We start from the raw sequence: 11,226 nt of genomic DNA, 5'->3' as shown, positions 1-11,226 counted from the left end.
TACTGATGAGACGGGAACTTTCTTTGCGCACTCTTCCGCCTCGCACTGCTCACGAGACAGCGGACAGCACGAGGCAACGCGACGCGGCCTGGACCAGAGAAACAAGTATTGTCGACATTCTTTTCCACGTTGCACTTCCTTCCCCAGGCATGGACTTGGAACCCGGAGGCGCGTTGCAGAGAACCACTACCAGCCATGCATGCTAGTGGTCGCGCTCCCCCGGGAACGATCATCGCTGCACGCTTCAATGCACTAGCTGCTCAACCCGTATCGATTGCGCGGCGACCGAGAAATCCTCCCACCGCGGACAATTCTCCATGATGCTCACGTCTCTCACCAGCCGTCAGCTAACGTTTGTTTTGCTGGCGTGAGAACGTTGGGCTAGACGGCCTCGAGGCCCACTGCCCTAGAACCCGGAAGGCTGTGCTGTGTACATGACTTCACGATAGACCCTGGAGTAGCGCCCGCGCTGGGGACACAAGGATTGATTTTATCGGTCCCAACGAGGGGTTAGTGCTTTGACGTCAGGTCGAGTTTTGAAATTGTTCCGGCGTGATTCGGTCTGGTTGAAACCAGCGATCTAAAGACAAATGAGAGCTAGATGAAAGGGAGCGAGTGTGGATATTGGGATGCGCCCACGCTATGATACAAGCTTCAGACATCGGAAGCCATCTCCACAGACCCAGACGGTGTGCCGTCCGTCTTATCGATTACAGACTGGCCATGGAGTGATTGGAATTCTCCGATGCTTGCTTGTTCATCGCCTTCGATAGTCTGTGGAAATATCGCTGCCATGAATAACAAACTAAAAATAGGGGTTGCCATCGCATCCAGCGCCACCCGCTCGTATCACAGGCCCATCGGGTGGGCGCCGCTGCTGGTAGTGGCCACGAAAACCAAGACTCGCCATCCATGTCCGGCTGGCGTTGATGCATTGAGCTGTCTCGCACCGGTATTAGTCACCTTGCTAATACCCCCTAATCATACCGCACCATCCCCCATGAAGCTGGGCGGGAATGCACCTCGCCCTGAGCCAACAAACATCACGGCTGCTCTGTCTGCGTTCCACGAGCCTCTCTTGCTACCTGCCTTTTGTTCTTCTTCATACAATCGTTTAATCCGTCCACTCGCTAGTCCCTTTCGCACCGTTGCTGTGAAAAACGTAATTACATCTAGAGGCTACCCGTACCACCTTTGCCCGGACATCGACCATCTGGGACGACACCTGCAGTTGACACACGGTACCACCTCATCTACCCTCGCTATAGTATTGCTACTCGCATCCACGGAAGGGGCGACCCGCCTCAGCCCGCAGACATGAGTTTCGTCAACAACTCCCGCATGTCCGTCTACTCGACGGCGTCTGCCTCGGCATCGCGACCGGGGAATTCGCCCTCGCAGATATCGACCACCACCCTCCTCAACACTCTCAACTCGGCATACAAGAACGGGCGCTCGTACAATCTCGAAGCCAGCACCAGCCTGGTTGTCAACACATGGGTCAATGCGAAGAGCATCATTGATGACCGCATCGGTGGCACAGTCGACCTTGAGTTGGGCCGAAAGGCCTGGGAGCATGCCCGCCGGAGAGCTGAGGATGGCTGCATAGTCCTTGCGTATGTATCCAACACCCCCATCTTCACCATCGCCGACTGACTGGTATAGTTCCCTGCATGACTCGAGCCCTTCGCTCTTCTCTCCCTTCGTTTCCAGCCTGCCTCTATCGCTGCCGGGCAACTTCTACACCGCGCTCGAGGCCCTCAAGGCCTTCACGCACTGCGTCACTCCGCAGAACCCTTCAACTCCTCGCTACTCAGCACTGGCCGCCGTCTTCACCATCAATCTTGCTGGTGCTGTCGTCGGAGCTGAGATCAAGCTGTCCACTTCCGGCTTGGACGTCCAACAAGGCCTGCTCCAAGTTCCTGGACAGACTGGCTTCCGTGCCTTTGACGTCTTCTACTATTTGAACTCCAGCTCGGCATCCAGGCAAGAGAGAGAGTACCTGGACATTCAATCCTTGGACAAATATGCCCTCCTCCGACGATCTGGAACATACGACCCTCCCAGCTACCTCCCTGATGCCGACGATGCCGCCGCAGCTGAAGATTTCCGCTCCAACCTCAAGGCAATCGGCATCAAGGGCCAAAAGCTGACTAGCCTCATCAGCTGTCTCACAGGCCTGTTGAAGCTCGGCAACACCCTCGACTATTTCATGGATGAGGAATCGCTAGCTGCGGTATGTGAGGATGTTGAGACACTCATGGATCTACCCGAAGGTACCCTTCGCCAGAAGCTGGGATCCAACGAGCGCGAAATTGCTATTGGTGGCATCTATGAAGCCATCGTCGACTACGTTGTTGCCCACGCCAACACCTCGATCAAGGAGGACATCCGCCGTGCCAAGTCCGGATTCGCTATGGACGACAGTGACGGCAGCGGCATGATGACGCCTAACGAGTCCGAGGATGGAGACATTGTTAACATCACTGTCGTTGAGATTCCCAGTCGCTCGTTGGGCAAAGCGATTGCGCTGCGTACTGTCTTTGACGACAGCGAAGGCATCAATGCTGAGATGCGAGACGACGGTGTACAAGTGCCGCCTGTTGGTAACTCCGTTCTCGAGGCCATGCGCGAGGCCATGCAAAGCTGTGCAGTCGAGCTCGGCCTCAATGGACCTGCTCTCCGCGAGAAGGAGACCGAATTGGAGAAGCGCGAGACTGTATTGGACAAGCTCGCACTCGAGATCCCAGAGGAGGATAACTTCGTGAAACAGATGCTCTATCCGGTACCTAACAGCGGCGTAGTCCTAGGCAAGCACGGCCGTTTCGACCTGGCCATGACAGTCGCAAGTAGCAGAGTTTGGTTCCAGCTGGCTATTCATCCCTCAGATTCTATCCCCGCTTCGCTGAACCAGGATCTCAATTCTACATGGCAGGCCGGTGTGGTATCCCGACAACTCCGTGAGTGGCGATTACCCGAGTGGGCAAATCGCCGCAACCGCAATCTTGATTTCACTGCCGATTTTGACCACCACGAGTTCTATGACCGATATGCTCCACTAGGTTGCATGGACGGCCAAGAGGGCATCCAAAACTGGATTCTGCAACGCGGCTGGAGTAACGGCGAAGTCATGGTAGGCAAGGAGCGCGTCTGGGTGAGGGAGGGCACATGGTGGGAGGCTGAATCGCAGCTTGACCTCAAGACACAAGAGATGGGCGGTTCTCCCAACATGCTTGGTGGCATGATTGGAGCTGCTGGCATGGAGAATGGATACCCCACTCAGCTCCCGCCTACAGCAAGCGCCTTCTTTCCACCTCTTCCAGACATGTCTGCTACTCCCCAGAACCCTTTCCAGAGCTCTACAAGTCTGGCTGTGCCGGGGGCTGCAGATGCTAAGTCAATCGCCCCTACTACACACACCCTTCCCACGACGGGTCCCGGTGATTACGGTCTCGGAATGAAGGGCGACGAGAACAAAGGCGTCACTTACTATGACATGGAGTCAGGTGGTAATGCCGTCGTCACTGAAACCCCTCTCACCGGTACTCGAAGGCTCTGGGTCGCATTTGTTTGGGCCCTCACCTTCTGGATCCCTTCACCACTCCTCAAGTGGTTTGGTCGTATGAAGCGACCTGATGTGCGCATGGCATGGCGTGAGAAGTTTGTCTTGGTCATGCTCATCGTGTTGCTAAACGCCATTATCATTTTCTATATGGTCGCTTTCGGTAAACTCTTGTGCCCTAATAAGGACAAGGTCTGGAACACCAAGGAAGTATCGCAGCATCAAGGCGAGGATGATTACTTCGTCAGTCATCGCGGTGTAGTTTACGACCTGACTTCTTTCTGGAAAAAGCAGCACAGCGACTCCAACACCGAGGCTACTCGGGATCGGATGATGGAAATGGCTGGTGCCAACATGGACCCATACATTATCCCCCCACTATGGATTGCTTGCCCTAATCTGATCCCAGAAACCGATCAGAACAAGGTCCTTCAGCTGACTCTCAACGAATCTACGACTGAGAATCTCAATTCGATCGCCGTGCATAAGTCTGGTTCGATGACCAACATGCCGGACAGCAACGCGTTGAAGAGCGAGACATGGTACCCTGATGTCTTCCTCCCCGCTATGAAGGAATTCAGGAAAGGAGATCTCGTCTGGGCAGAGGACAAAGTCAAGAATGAAGGCGAAGACGATAATCACATGTGGTTCAGGCTCGACGAGAAGATTTACGACTTGACCGACTATTTCGCCACAATCGACTATATGCAGAACCAGGCTCAGTACAACTTCCTCGATGCCAAGTTGGTCGATATGGTAAAGAGCAACGCTGGCCAGAATCTAAAGGAGGACTGGGACAACAACCTGAACAAGACAACGCGAGAGAATAACCTGCAATGTCTGGAAAACCTGTTCTACGTTGGCAAAACCGACTTCCGCAAGACGGCCAGATGCACGGTAAACGACTACATCCTACTAGCCTTCACCATCATTATCTGCTCGGTCATTGTCATCAAGTTTTTAGCTGCCCTTCAACTGGGCTCTCGCAAACGACCTGCGAACCAGGATAAGTTCGTCATCTGCCAAGTGCCAGCCTATACCGAAGGCGAAGACTCACTCCGGAAGAGTTTAGACTCTCTTACCGCCCTCTCTTATGACAACAAGCGAAAGCTCATCTGCGTCATTTGCGACGGAATGATTGTTGGTGGCGGTAACGATCGCCCTACGCCCAAGATTGTACTAGATATCCTTGGCGTTGATCCCAAGGTCGACCCTCCTGCGCTCCCATTTTGGTCGGTAGGTGAAGGCAGTCAGCAGCTTAACTACGGAAAGGTCTACTCGGGACTATACGAGTTCGAAGGCAATGTTGTACCATACATTGTCGTTGTTAAGATGGGTAAAGAGTCGGAACAGCACAAGTCCAAGCCAGGTAACCGAGGAAAGCGCGACTCCCAAATCTTGCTTATGAGCTTCCTCAACCGCGTCCACCACCGTTCCGCTATGAACCCCTTGGAGCTGGAAATGTTTCACCAAATCAACAATATCATTGGTGTTGACCCAGAGCTATACGAGTATCTGCTCATGATTGACGCTGATACCATGGTCAAGCCTGATTCACTCAACCGTCTTGTAGCGGCTTGTGCCAACGACTCAAAGATCGCCGGTATCTGCGGTGAGACGAGCTTGGAGAACGAAGACAGATCGTGGTGGACTATGATCCAGGTTTACGAGTACTACATCTCGCATCATCTGTCAAAGGCCTTTGAAAGTTTGTTTGGTAGTGTCACCTGTTTGCCTGGATGGTAAGTACTCGATCCCACCTTGATCAGATGGTGCTAACCCTCTTCAGTTTCACCATGTATCGTCTACGCACAGCCGACAAGGGCAAACCCCTCATCATCTCGGATAAGATCATAAAGGACTACGCTGACTGCGTTGTGGACACGCTGCACAAGAAGAACCTCCTCTCACTTGGTGAGGATCGTTACCTGACCACTCTGATGACGAAGTACTTCCCTGCCATGTCTTACAAGTTCATCCCCGATGCGTACGCTCTCACGGCTGCCCCTGACACGTGGAGCATTCTCCTCTCCCAGAGACGTCGATGGATCAATTCGACGATTCACAACTTGGCCGAACTTGTCTTCCTCAAGGACCTATGCGGTTTCTGCTGTTTCTCTATGCGATTTGTTGTCTTCATCGACCTCTTCGGTACCCTTGTCCTTCCATCTGTCTGTGCGTACCTGGTGTATCTCGTCTACACCGTCTCCACGGGCAAGGGTCAATTCCCCATGTTCTCCATTATCATGTTGGCAGGTGTCTATGGTCTCCAGGCGCTCATCTTCATCATCAAGCGACAATGGCAACACGTCGGATGGATGATCATTTACATCCTAGCCTTCCCCATCTACTCTCTCGCTCTTCCTCTGTACTCTTTCTGGAAACAGGACGACTTCTCATGGGGTAACACGCGTGTCGTCATTGGCGAGCAAGGTGCCAAGCAGGTTCTCACTACAGATGACGAAGGTTTTGATCCCAAGGCCATTCCTATGATGCGATGGGACGAGTATGCTGAGCGCAACGAACTTCCTGGTCGGCGCGGTCTTCCTGGTATGACTACTGAGAAGGGTGGATTCAGCGCATACGAAGACGAAGCGTACGAGATGAACGACATGCAATCTGTCTACTCTTCGGTCAAGCCTGCTTCAACCATCATGTCCAACATGCAGCACATTTCGCACATGCCACCGCAGTCGCCTGGTCCATATCAAGGCATGCAAACGCGTCAATCGACCTACTCGAACATGTCACGCTACCAAGACAACCCGCACCAGAACCGTGTCATGTCTATGAGCAACATGAGCGACATGTACAGTGGCAATAACGCTTCTCCTTATGGTCAACGGCAAAGCATGGGCGGCTTCCAGAGCTCGGATAACCTGATGACATCATCTACGCCACCGGTCCGTGGCCGCAGTCCTCTCAGCTACGGCGCAAGCATGTCACGACCTGGTAGCACAACCAACTTCCAGAGCATGATGAACGGGCCGACGGATGGGCAGATTATCGAGACCGTTCAGGCATGTCTCAAAGACGCGGACCTCGACAGGGTCACTCGCAAGCAAATCATTGCGCTTGCGGAGCAACGGCTGCAGATGCAGCTGAGTGGCGAGAGGAAGATTTTTCTCACGCAGGCCATTGACCATGAGCTTGCCAACATGGGATAGGAAGAAATTTGAGAATTGATTGCATTTAGCGGTGTTATCTGGATATGTTTGCACGGCAGTAACGCCATTTAGTCGTTCCTTTTTGGAAAATCATGTGTCTTTACATCTGGCGCAAAATTTACATGGGAAAACTCGGGTGTCTGGGGAGCTAGCTAGGCTGTGTTTACATCATTGGCTTGATGTAATGATAATAGGACATTGTTGTTGCATATATTGTTCTACCCATTTGCGTGACTTTAGGCGTTGGTTGGTTAGCCTGCAGCAGTGGCCGCACGGCTAGCGTCAGGTAGCTACGTACCCCAGCCCAGCAGTCGCGCGGCTAGAGCTCCGCCTTGCCGGCATCCCGTAACCAGGACGCCCGAATCTCACCACGACGACGTACACAAACCCGCCCTACCGACCTCTCTATCCTCCAACCTGATACTCGCCACATCCACTTCAGTGCCCAAACATGGCGCCAAACCGCATCGAGCAAGACGAGATCGAGAAGTACTGGGAGATATTCAGTTCGCTCAGCAATGGCGGCACCCACCTCGACGGCGCACAGGCAGCGCCTGTCCTCAAGAACTCACATTTGCGCGATGACCAGCTGGAGAGGGTGTGGGACCTGGCGGATGTGGACAACGATGGCAAGCTCGACTTTGAGGAGTTCTGTGTTGCCATGAGACTCATCTTTGACTTGATCAATGGGGTATGTTTCTTCGAGACGCGCCATCTGGAGGAACCCATGCGCTGATGGACATGTCTTAGATCTCGGTCGATGTACCCAAAGTCCTCCCCGACTGGCTTGTCCCCGAATCAAAAGCCCATCTCGTGCAAGCCACGCGCGCCCTCTCCGGCTCCCAGCCCGCCTACGAGACCGTCCACGACGACGACGATACCCCCGGTCTGCGCGACGGCTTCGACTGGTACATGTCGCCGTCCGACAAGGCCAAGTACGAGGAGATCTACACGGCGAACCGCGACGGCCACGGCAACATTACCTTCGATAGCTTAGCCGGCCTATTCGAGAGCTTAGACAATGTTCCAGACTCGGACGTGCGATTTGCGTGGAACTTGGTAAACCCAAAAGCAAGAGAAAGCGTGGGCAAGGACGCCGCACTAGCCTTCCTCCACATACTCAACCAGCGCAGCGAAGGCTTCCGCGTACCTCGCAGCGTGCCACCCAGCCTACGGGCTAGCTTCGAGAAAGCCCACATCGACTACGACATTGAATCAAATGCAAACTCACGATGGGCCGCCACACGCGACGAGAACACCGCCACGGGCCGCAAAGCCAAGTTTGGCGACGCATACCTCACACGTCTGGGTGTCGGCGACCGTGCCGCAAACTACGGTGCGCGAGGAGGCAAAGGCACAGATTTCGGCGGTCGCACAACAGAAGACTGGGAAGAAGTCCGGCTGAAGAAACAACTGCGCGAGCTCGAGCAGAAGATTGCCGACGTCGAGAAGGAGGCGGAGAACAGACGGCATGGCAGGAGCAAGGATAGTAAGCCGGCCCTCGTTAAGCGCGAGCTGGAGCTCCTGCTTGATTACAAGAGGAACGTATTGAAGGATTTGGACAATGATGAAGGTGGCGCGGTCAAGGGGCTTGGTGGAATCAGGGACGAGATTGAGACGGTTAGGGAACAGGTTGAGGGATTGCAGGGACATCTCGACAACAGGAAGAGTGTCTTGGAGGATCTGAGGAGGCAGATTGATGATGAGAAGGCGAGGTGAGGGGCTATGGAGACAGTGTGCTGCGTCAGCCGGTGGTGTTGTAAATATGTTTAGCTCTGGGTTTTCGAAGCTGATGGAACAGCAAGTCGTCTTTGAAACACAACATCTTACATTCTTGTGCATACTTCTTCAAGTTTGTTCAGTCTGTGCTTCCAAATGCCTCTAACTCTAGTCTCAACACACCGCCATACACAAAGGCCTCACTGGCCCTTCTTTCCAAGCCTTGTAAACAACTCTGGATGATCAATAGCATACTGTGCCCCGGCAGCCCAATGATACAACTTCGCCGCAATAACATACCCCTCTTTGGCAAACTCCTCCAGCCTGTCATACAATTCGGCAATAGGGATATTCACTCTCTGGATGTCCTCCCCTTCATCGAGATGCTGCTCTGGCTCCGGATCGCCCTCATTCAAATGAATCTCTACCATGCACAAGCAAAGATTTGCAGACGTCATCCCTGGATCCGCAGCCACAGGTGGGGAAGTCGAAATCACTTTCCCCTTGTAACCTGTTTCCTCATAGAGTTCACGTACGGCAGCTTCTTCAGGCTTCTCATCTGCGTCGATAAGTCCCGCAGGCCATTCTACCGTGAAGCCACCAACGGGTGGTCTGAATTGGATGACGACGATTGTAGAGGGGGGTTTGCTGGGGTGATAGATGATGTTTCCCATTGCGACGGCGTCCACGCCGGCGGAACCTGTCGTTTTCCGAGAGGCAATTTCCCAGATGCGTTCTTTGCCTTTCGCGTCGACATATGTGGCCTTTTGTAGTTTGACCCATTTTGCATCCGAGGAGGGCAGGTCAACGACCGAGGTCACTTTGGGAGTGCCAGTGGAAGACGCCATTGTGACTTTGTTGACGCGGTCGACGAGTGGTGAGGCAAGGCTGCGACTCGTTCTGTGGAGAGACCTTTTTGGTAGGATATATGTGCTTGCGCGTGATATTGTTCGTTTGGTGAGGGGCGTCAACATTGGCCTTTGAGCGGTATCGGGGAATTGGTCATTAGAGTACCGATGACGTTATCGTGTTCGAAGGCAACAAGCACCACAGATGTCAGTGGAGCACGTAGTTGTGACCACAGAACCTCCAACTCCTGCTCTGTGAGTTCGAGATAGTCGAATATATAGCCTGGTATATTATATGAATTAGGCGCAGTCTCACAACGCCAGTTGAGGTAATAATTGGAAGACCCCACTCTGTTTAGCGTCAGGAACGGCAATTCACGTAACGTCATCCAAAATGCCTCCAAGCCACCGATAAGCCTCACCTATCAAGACTGCTACTGCACCTAGTTCAGCTCTGTCGCTATTGCTTAGTCTGGGCTTATGTTATTCACTCGTCGCTGTCTGTTTCGTAACAAAGTCCGTTGAGGTTTCATCGTTCTTTCTCGATTTTTTCATCATGGCATCGTTGCGCGTTCTTACTCGATCTTCGTTGCATACTAGAACCGTACTCTCAAGCTCAAGACATTTCTCATCAAGCATACAACGAGATGCAGACTTTACCCACGCTGTGATAGGTGGCGGCGTAGTCGGCCTAGCTATAGCCCGCAAACTGCAACAGAGAGATGGCGCATCAACAGTTTTGATAGAGAAGCATGGCTCCGTCGGTACAGAGACCAGCTCGCGGAACAGCGAAGTCATACATGCTGGTCTCTACTACGGGCCCACGTCCCTCAAAACGAAATTATGTCTTAGAGGAAAAGATATGTTGTACGAGCTGTGCAAGAAAAATGATATTCCACACCGCAACACCGGGAAATGGATCGTCGCGCAAGACGCAGCGCAAATGGACGCTCTACAGAAGGTCCACGACTTCGCAAAGAGCATCAACGTCCCGATTCACTTTCTCAGCAAAGATGAGGCGAAAAGTCGAGAACCTGATGTCAGAGCCGAGGCCGGGGTACTAGAAAGTCCCAGTACCGGGATCGTAGATTCTCACAGCTTGATGCAATACCTCGAAGGTGACTTTGAGGACCATGGCGGAATCTGCGCCTTCAAATCCCCAGTCACACACATCACACCTCTCGACTCTGGACATAGTGGCTGGGAAGTCACGACCAGGGGGGAAGATGGCGAAGAAACCACCATAACAGCGGACACCTTGATAAACTCTGCCGGTCTCTTCGCCGTCCAAATTTCAAACATGATTCTACCCAAAGATCGGCATCGAAAAGCCTTCTATGCAAAAGGCTCTTACTTCTCTTATGCAGTATCCCGTCCCCGTCCTTCGACTCTTGTCTACCCTGCTCCAGTTCCAGGCCACGGCGGTCTAGGGACTCACCTCACCCTCGACATGTCCGGGCGCATTCGCTTTGGCCCAGACGTCGATTGGACAGATTCGCCTACCGATTACGCGCCCAACACCAAGAACATGGCGCAGGCTATCGATGACATTCAAACATACCTACCTGGTGTGCATAGAGAAGCCATTCAGCCGGACTATGTAGGCATACGACCGAAGTTGGGAAAGCTTGCAGCGACGAGTGGAAAGGACTTTCAGGACTTTGTTATTCAAAAAGAGGATGGGTATGAGGGTTTTGTCAACTTGTTGGCCATTGAAAGTCCTGGGTTGACTAGTAGTTTGGCCATCGCAGAGGAGGTAGAGGGACTGCTGTATACGTAATAATGACGATTCCTGTGAGTAACCTGCCCGAGGCAGGTACAGAAGTCAGATTGGGGGGATGATATTGCTTTTTCTTTTCCAACAAAAAACACTACACGGCGAAAACACACGAGTATGGCAGAAATAATATTTCCATTCAGCGTCTTGTGC

At 52.9% G+C, this 11,226-nt stretch overlaps 4 protein-coding genes across 4 annotated transcripts; 3 read left to right on the top strand and 1 right to left on the bottom strand.

Moving 5' to 3' along the window:
* The first annotated feature begins 823 nt into the window (after window positions 1-823).
* Window positions 824-6,887, top strand: CC77DRAFT_1021349 (hypothetical protein). The gene is made up of 3 exons (XM_018525246.1): window positions 824-1,616; window positions 1,666-5,304; window positions 5,352-6,887. The coding sequence occupies exons 1-3, from the start codon at window positions 1,318-1,320 to the stop codon at window positions 6,727-6,729; spliced, it is 5,316 nt and encodes a 1,771-aa protein (XP_018384598.1). The 5' UTR covers window positions 824-1,317; the 3' UTR covers window positions 6,730-6,887.
* A 76-nt stretch (window positions 6,888-6,963) lies between these two features.
* CC77DRAFT_1021348 (cytoskeletal adaptor protein saga) lies at window positions 6,964-8,902 on the top strand. The gene is made up of 2 exons (XM_018525245.1): window positions 6,964-7,420; window positions 7,480-8,902. Exons 1-2 carry the CDS (start codon window positions 7,181-7,183, stop codon window positions 8,446-8,448), a joined length of 1,209 nt encoding a protein of 402 aa, XP_018384597.1. The 5' UTR covers window positions 6,964-7,180; the 3' UTR covers window positions 8,449-8,902.
* On the bottom strand, window positions 8,649-9,296 carry CC77DRAFT_938423 (ADP-ribose pyrophosphatase; the record flags this gene model as incomplete). Its single annotated transcript, XM_018534610.1, has 1 exon — window positions 8,649-9,296. The coding sequence occupies one exon, from the start codon at window positions 9,294-9,296 to the stop codon at window positions 8,649-8,651; it is 648 nt and encodes a 215-aa protein (XP_018384596.1).
* A 205-nt stretch (window positions 9,297-9,501) lies between these two features.
* Window positions 9,502-11,076, top strand: CC77DRAFT_1031976 (L-2-hydroxyglutarate dehydrogenase mitochondrial precursor; the record flags this gene model as incomplete). The annotated part of the gene is made up of 2 exons (XM_018526703.1): window positions 9,502-9,551; window positions 9,912-11,076. The coding sequence occupies 2 exons, from the start codon at window positions 9,502-9,504 to the stop codon at window positions 11,074-11,076; spliced, it is 1,215 nt and encodes a 404-aa protein (XP_018384595.1).
* Between the last annotated feature and the right edge of the window lie 150 nt (window positions 11,077-11,226).

This window comes from Alternaria alternata, assembly GCF_001642055.1.
Source record: "Alternaria alternata strain SRC1lrK2f unplaced genomic scaffold CC77scaffold_13, whole genome shotgun sequence".
NCBI lineage: Eukaryota > Fungi > Ascomycota > Dothideomycetes > Pleosporales > Pleosporaceae > Alternaria > Alternaria alternata.
This window is presented reverse-complemented; position numbering and strand designations above follow the sequence as displayed.

What these genes read in the sequence shown, in the direction of transcription:
- CC77DRAFT_1021349 (XM_018525246.1), top strand. Translation starts at nt 1,318, where the DNA reads ATGAGTTTCGTCAACAACTCCCGCATGTCCGTCTACTCGACGGCGTCT. An exon ending in GATGGCTGCATAGTCCTTGC is followed by an intron (nt 1,617 to 1,665) that starts GTATGTATCCAA and finishes TGACTGGTATAG; the next exon opens with TTCCCTGCATGACTCGAGCC. An exon ending in GTCACCTGTTTGCCTGGATG is followed by an intron (nt 5,305 to 5,351) that starts GTAAGTACTCGA and finishes AACCCTCTTCAG; the next exon opens with TTTCACCATGTATCGTCTAC.
- CC77DRAFT_1021348 (XM_018525245.1), top strand. Translation starts at nt 7,181, where the DNA reads ATGGCGCCAAACCGCATCGAGCAAGACGAGATCGAGAAGTACTGGGAG. An exon ending in TCTTTGACTTGATCAATGGG is followed by an intron (nt 7,421 to 7,479) that starts GTATGTTTCTTC and finishes GACATGTCTTAG; the next exon opens with ATCTCGGTCGATGTACCCAA.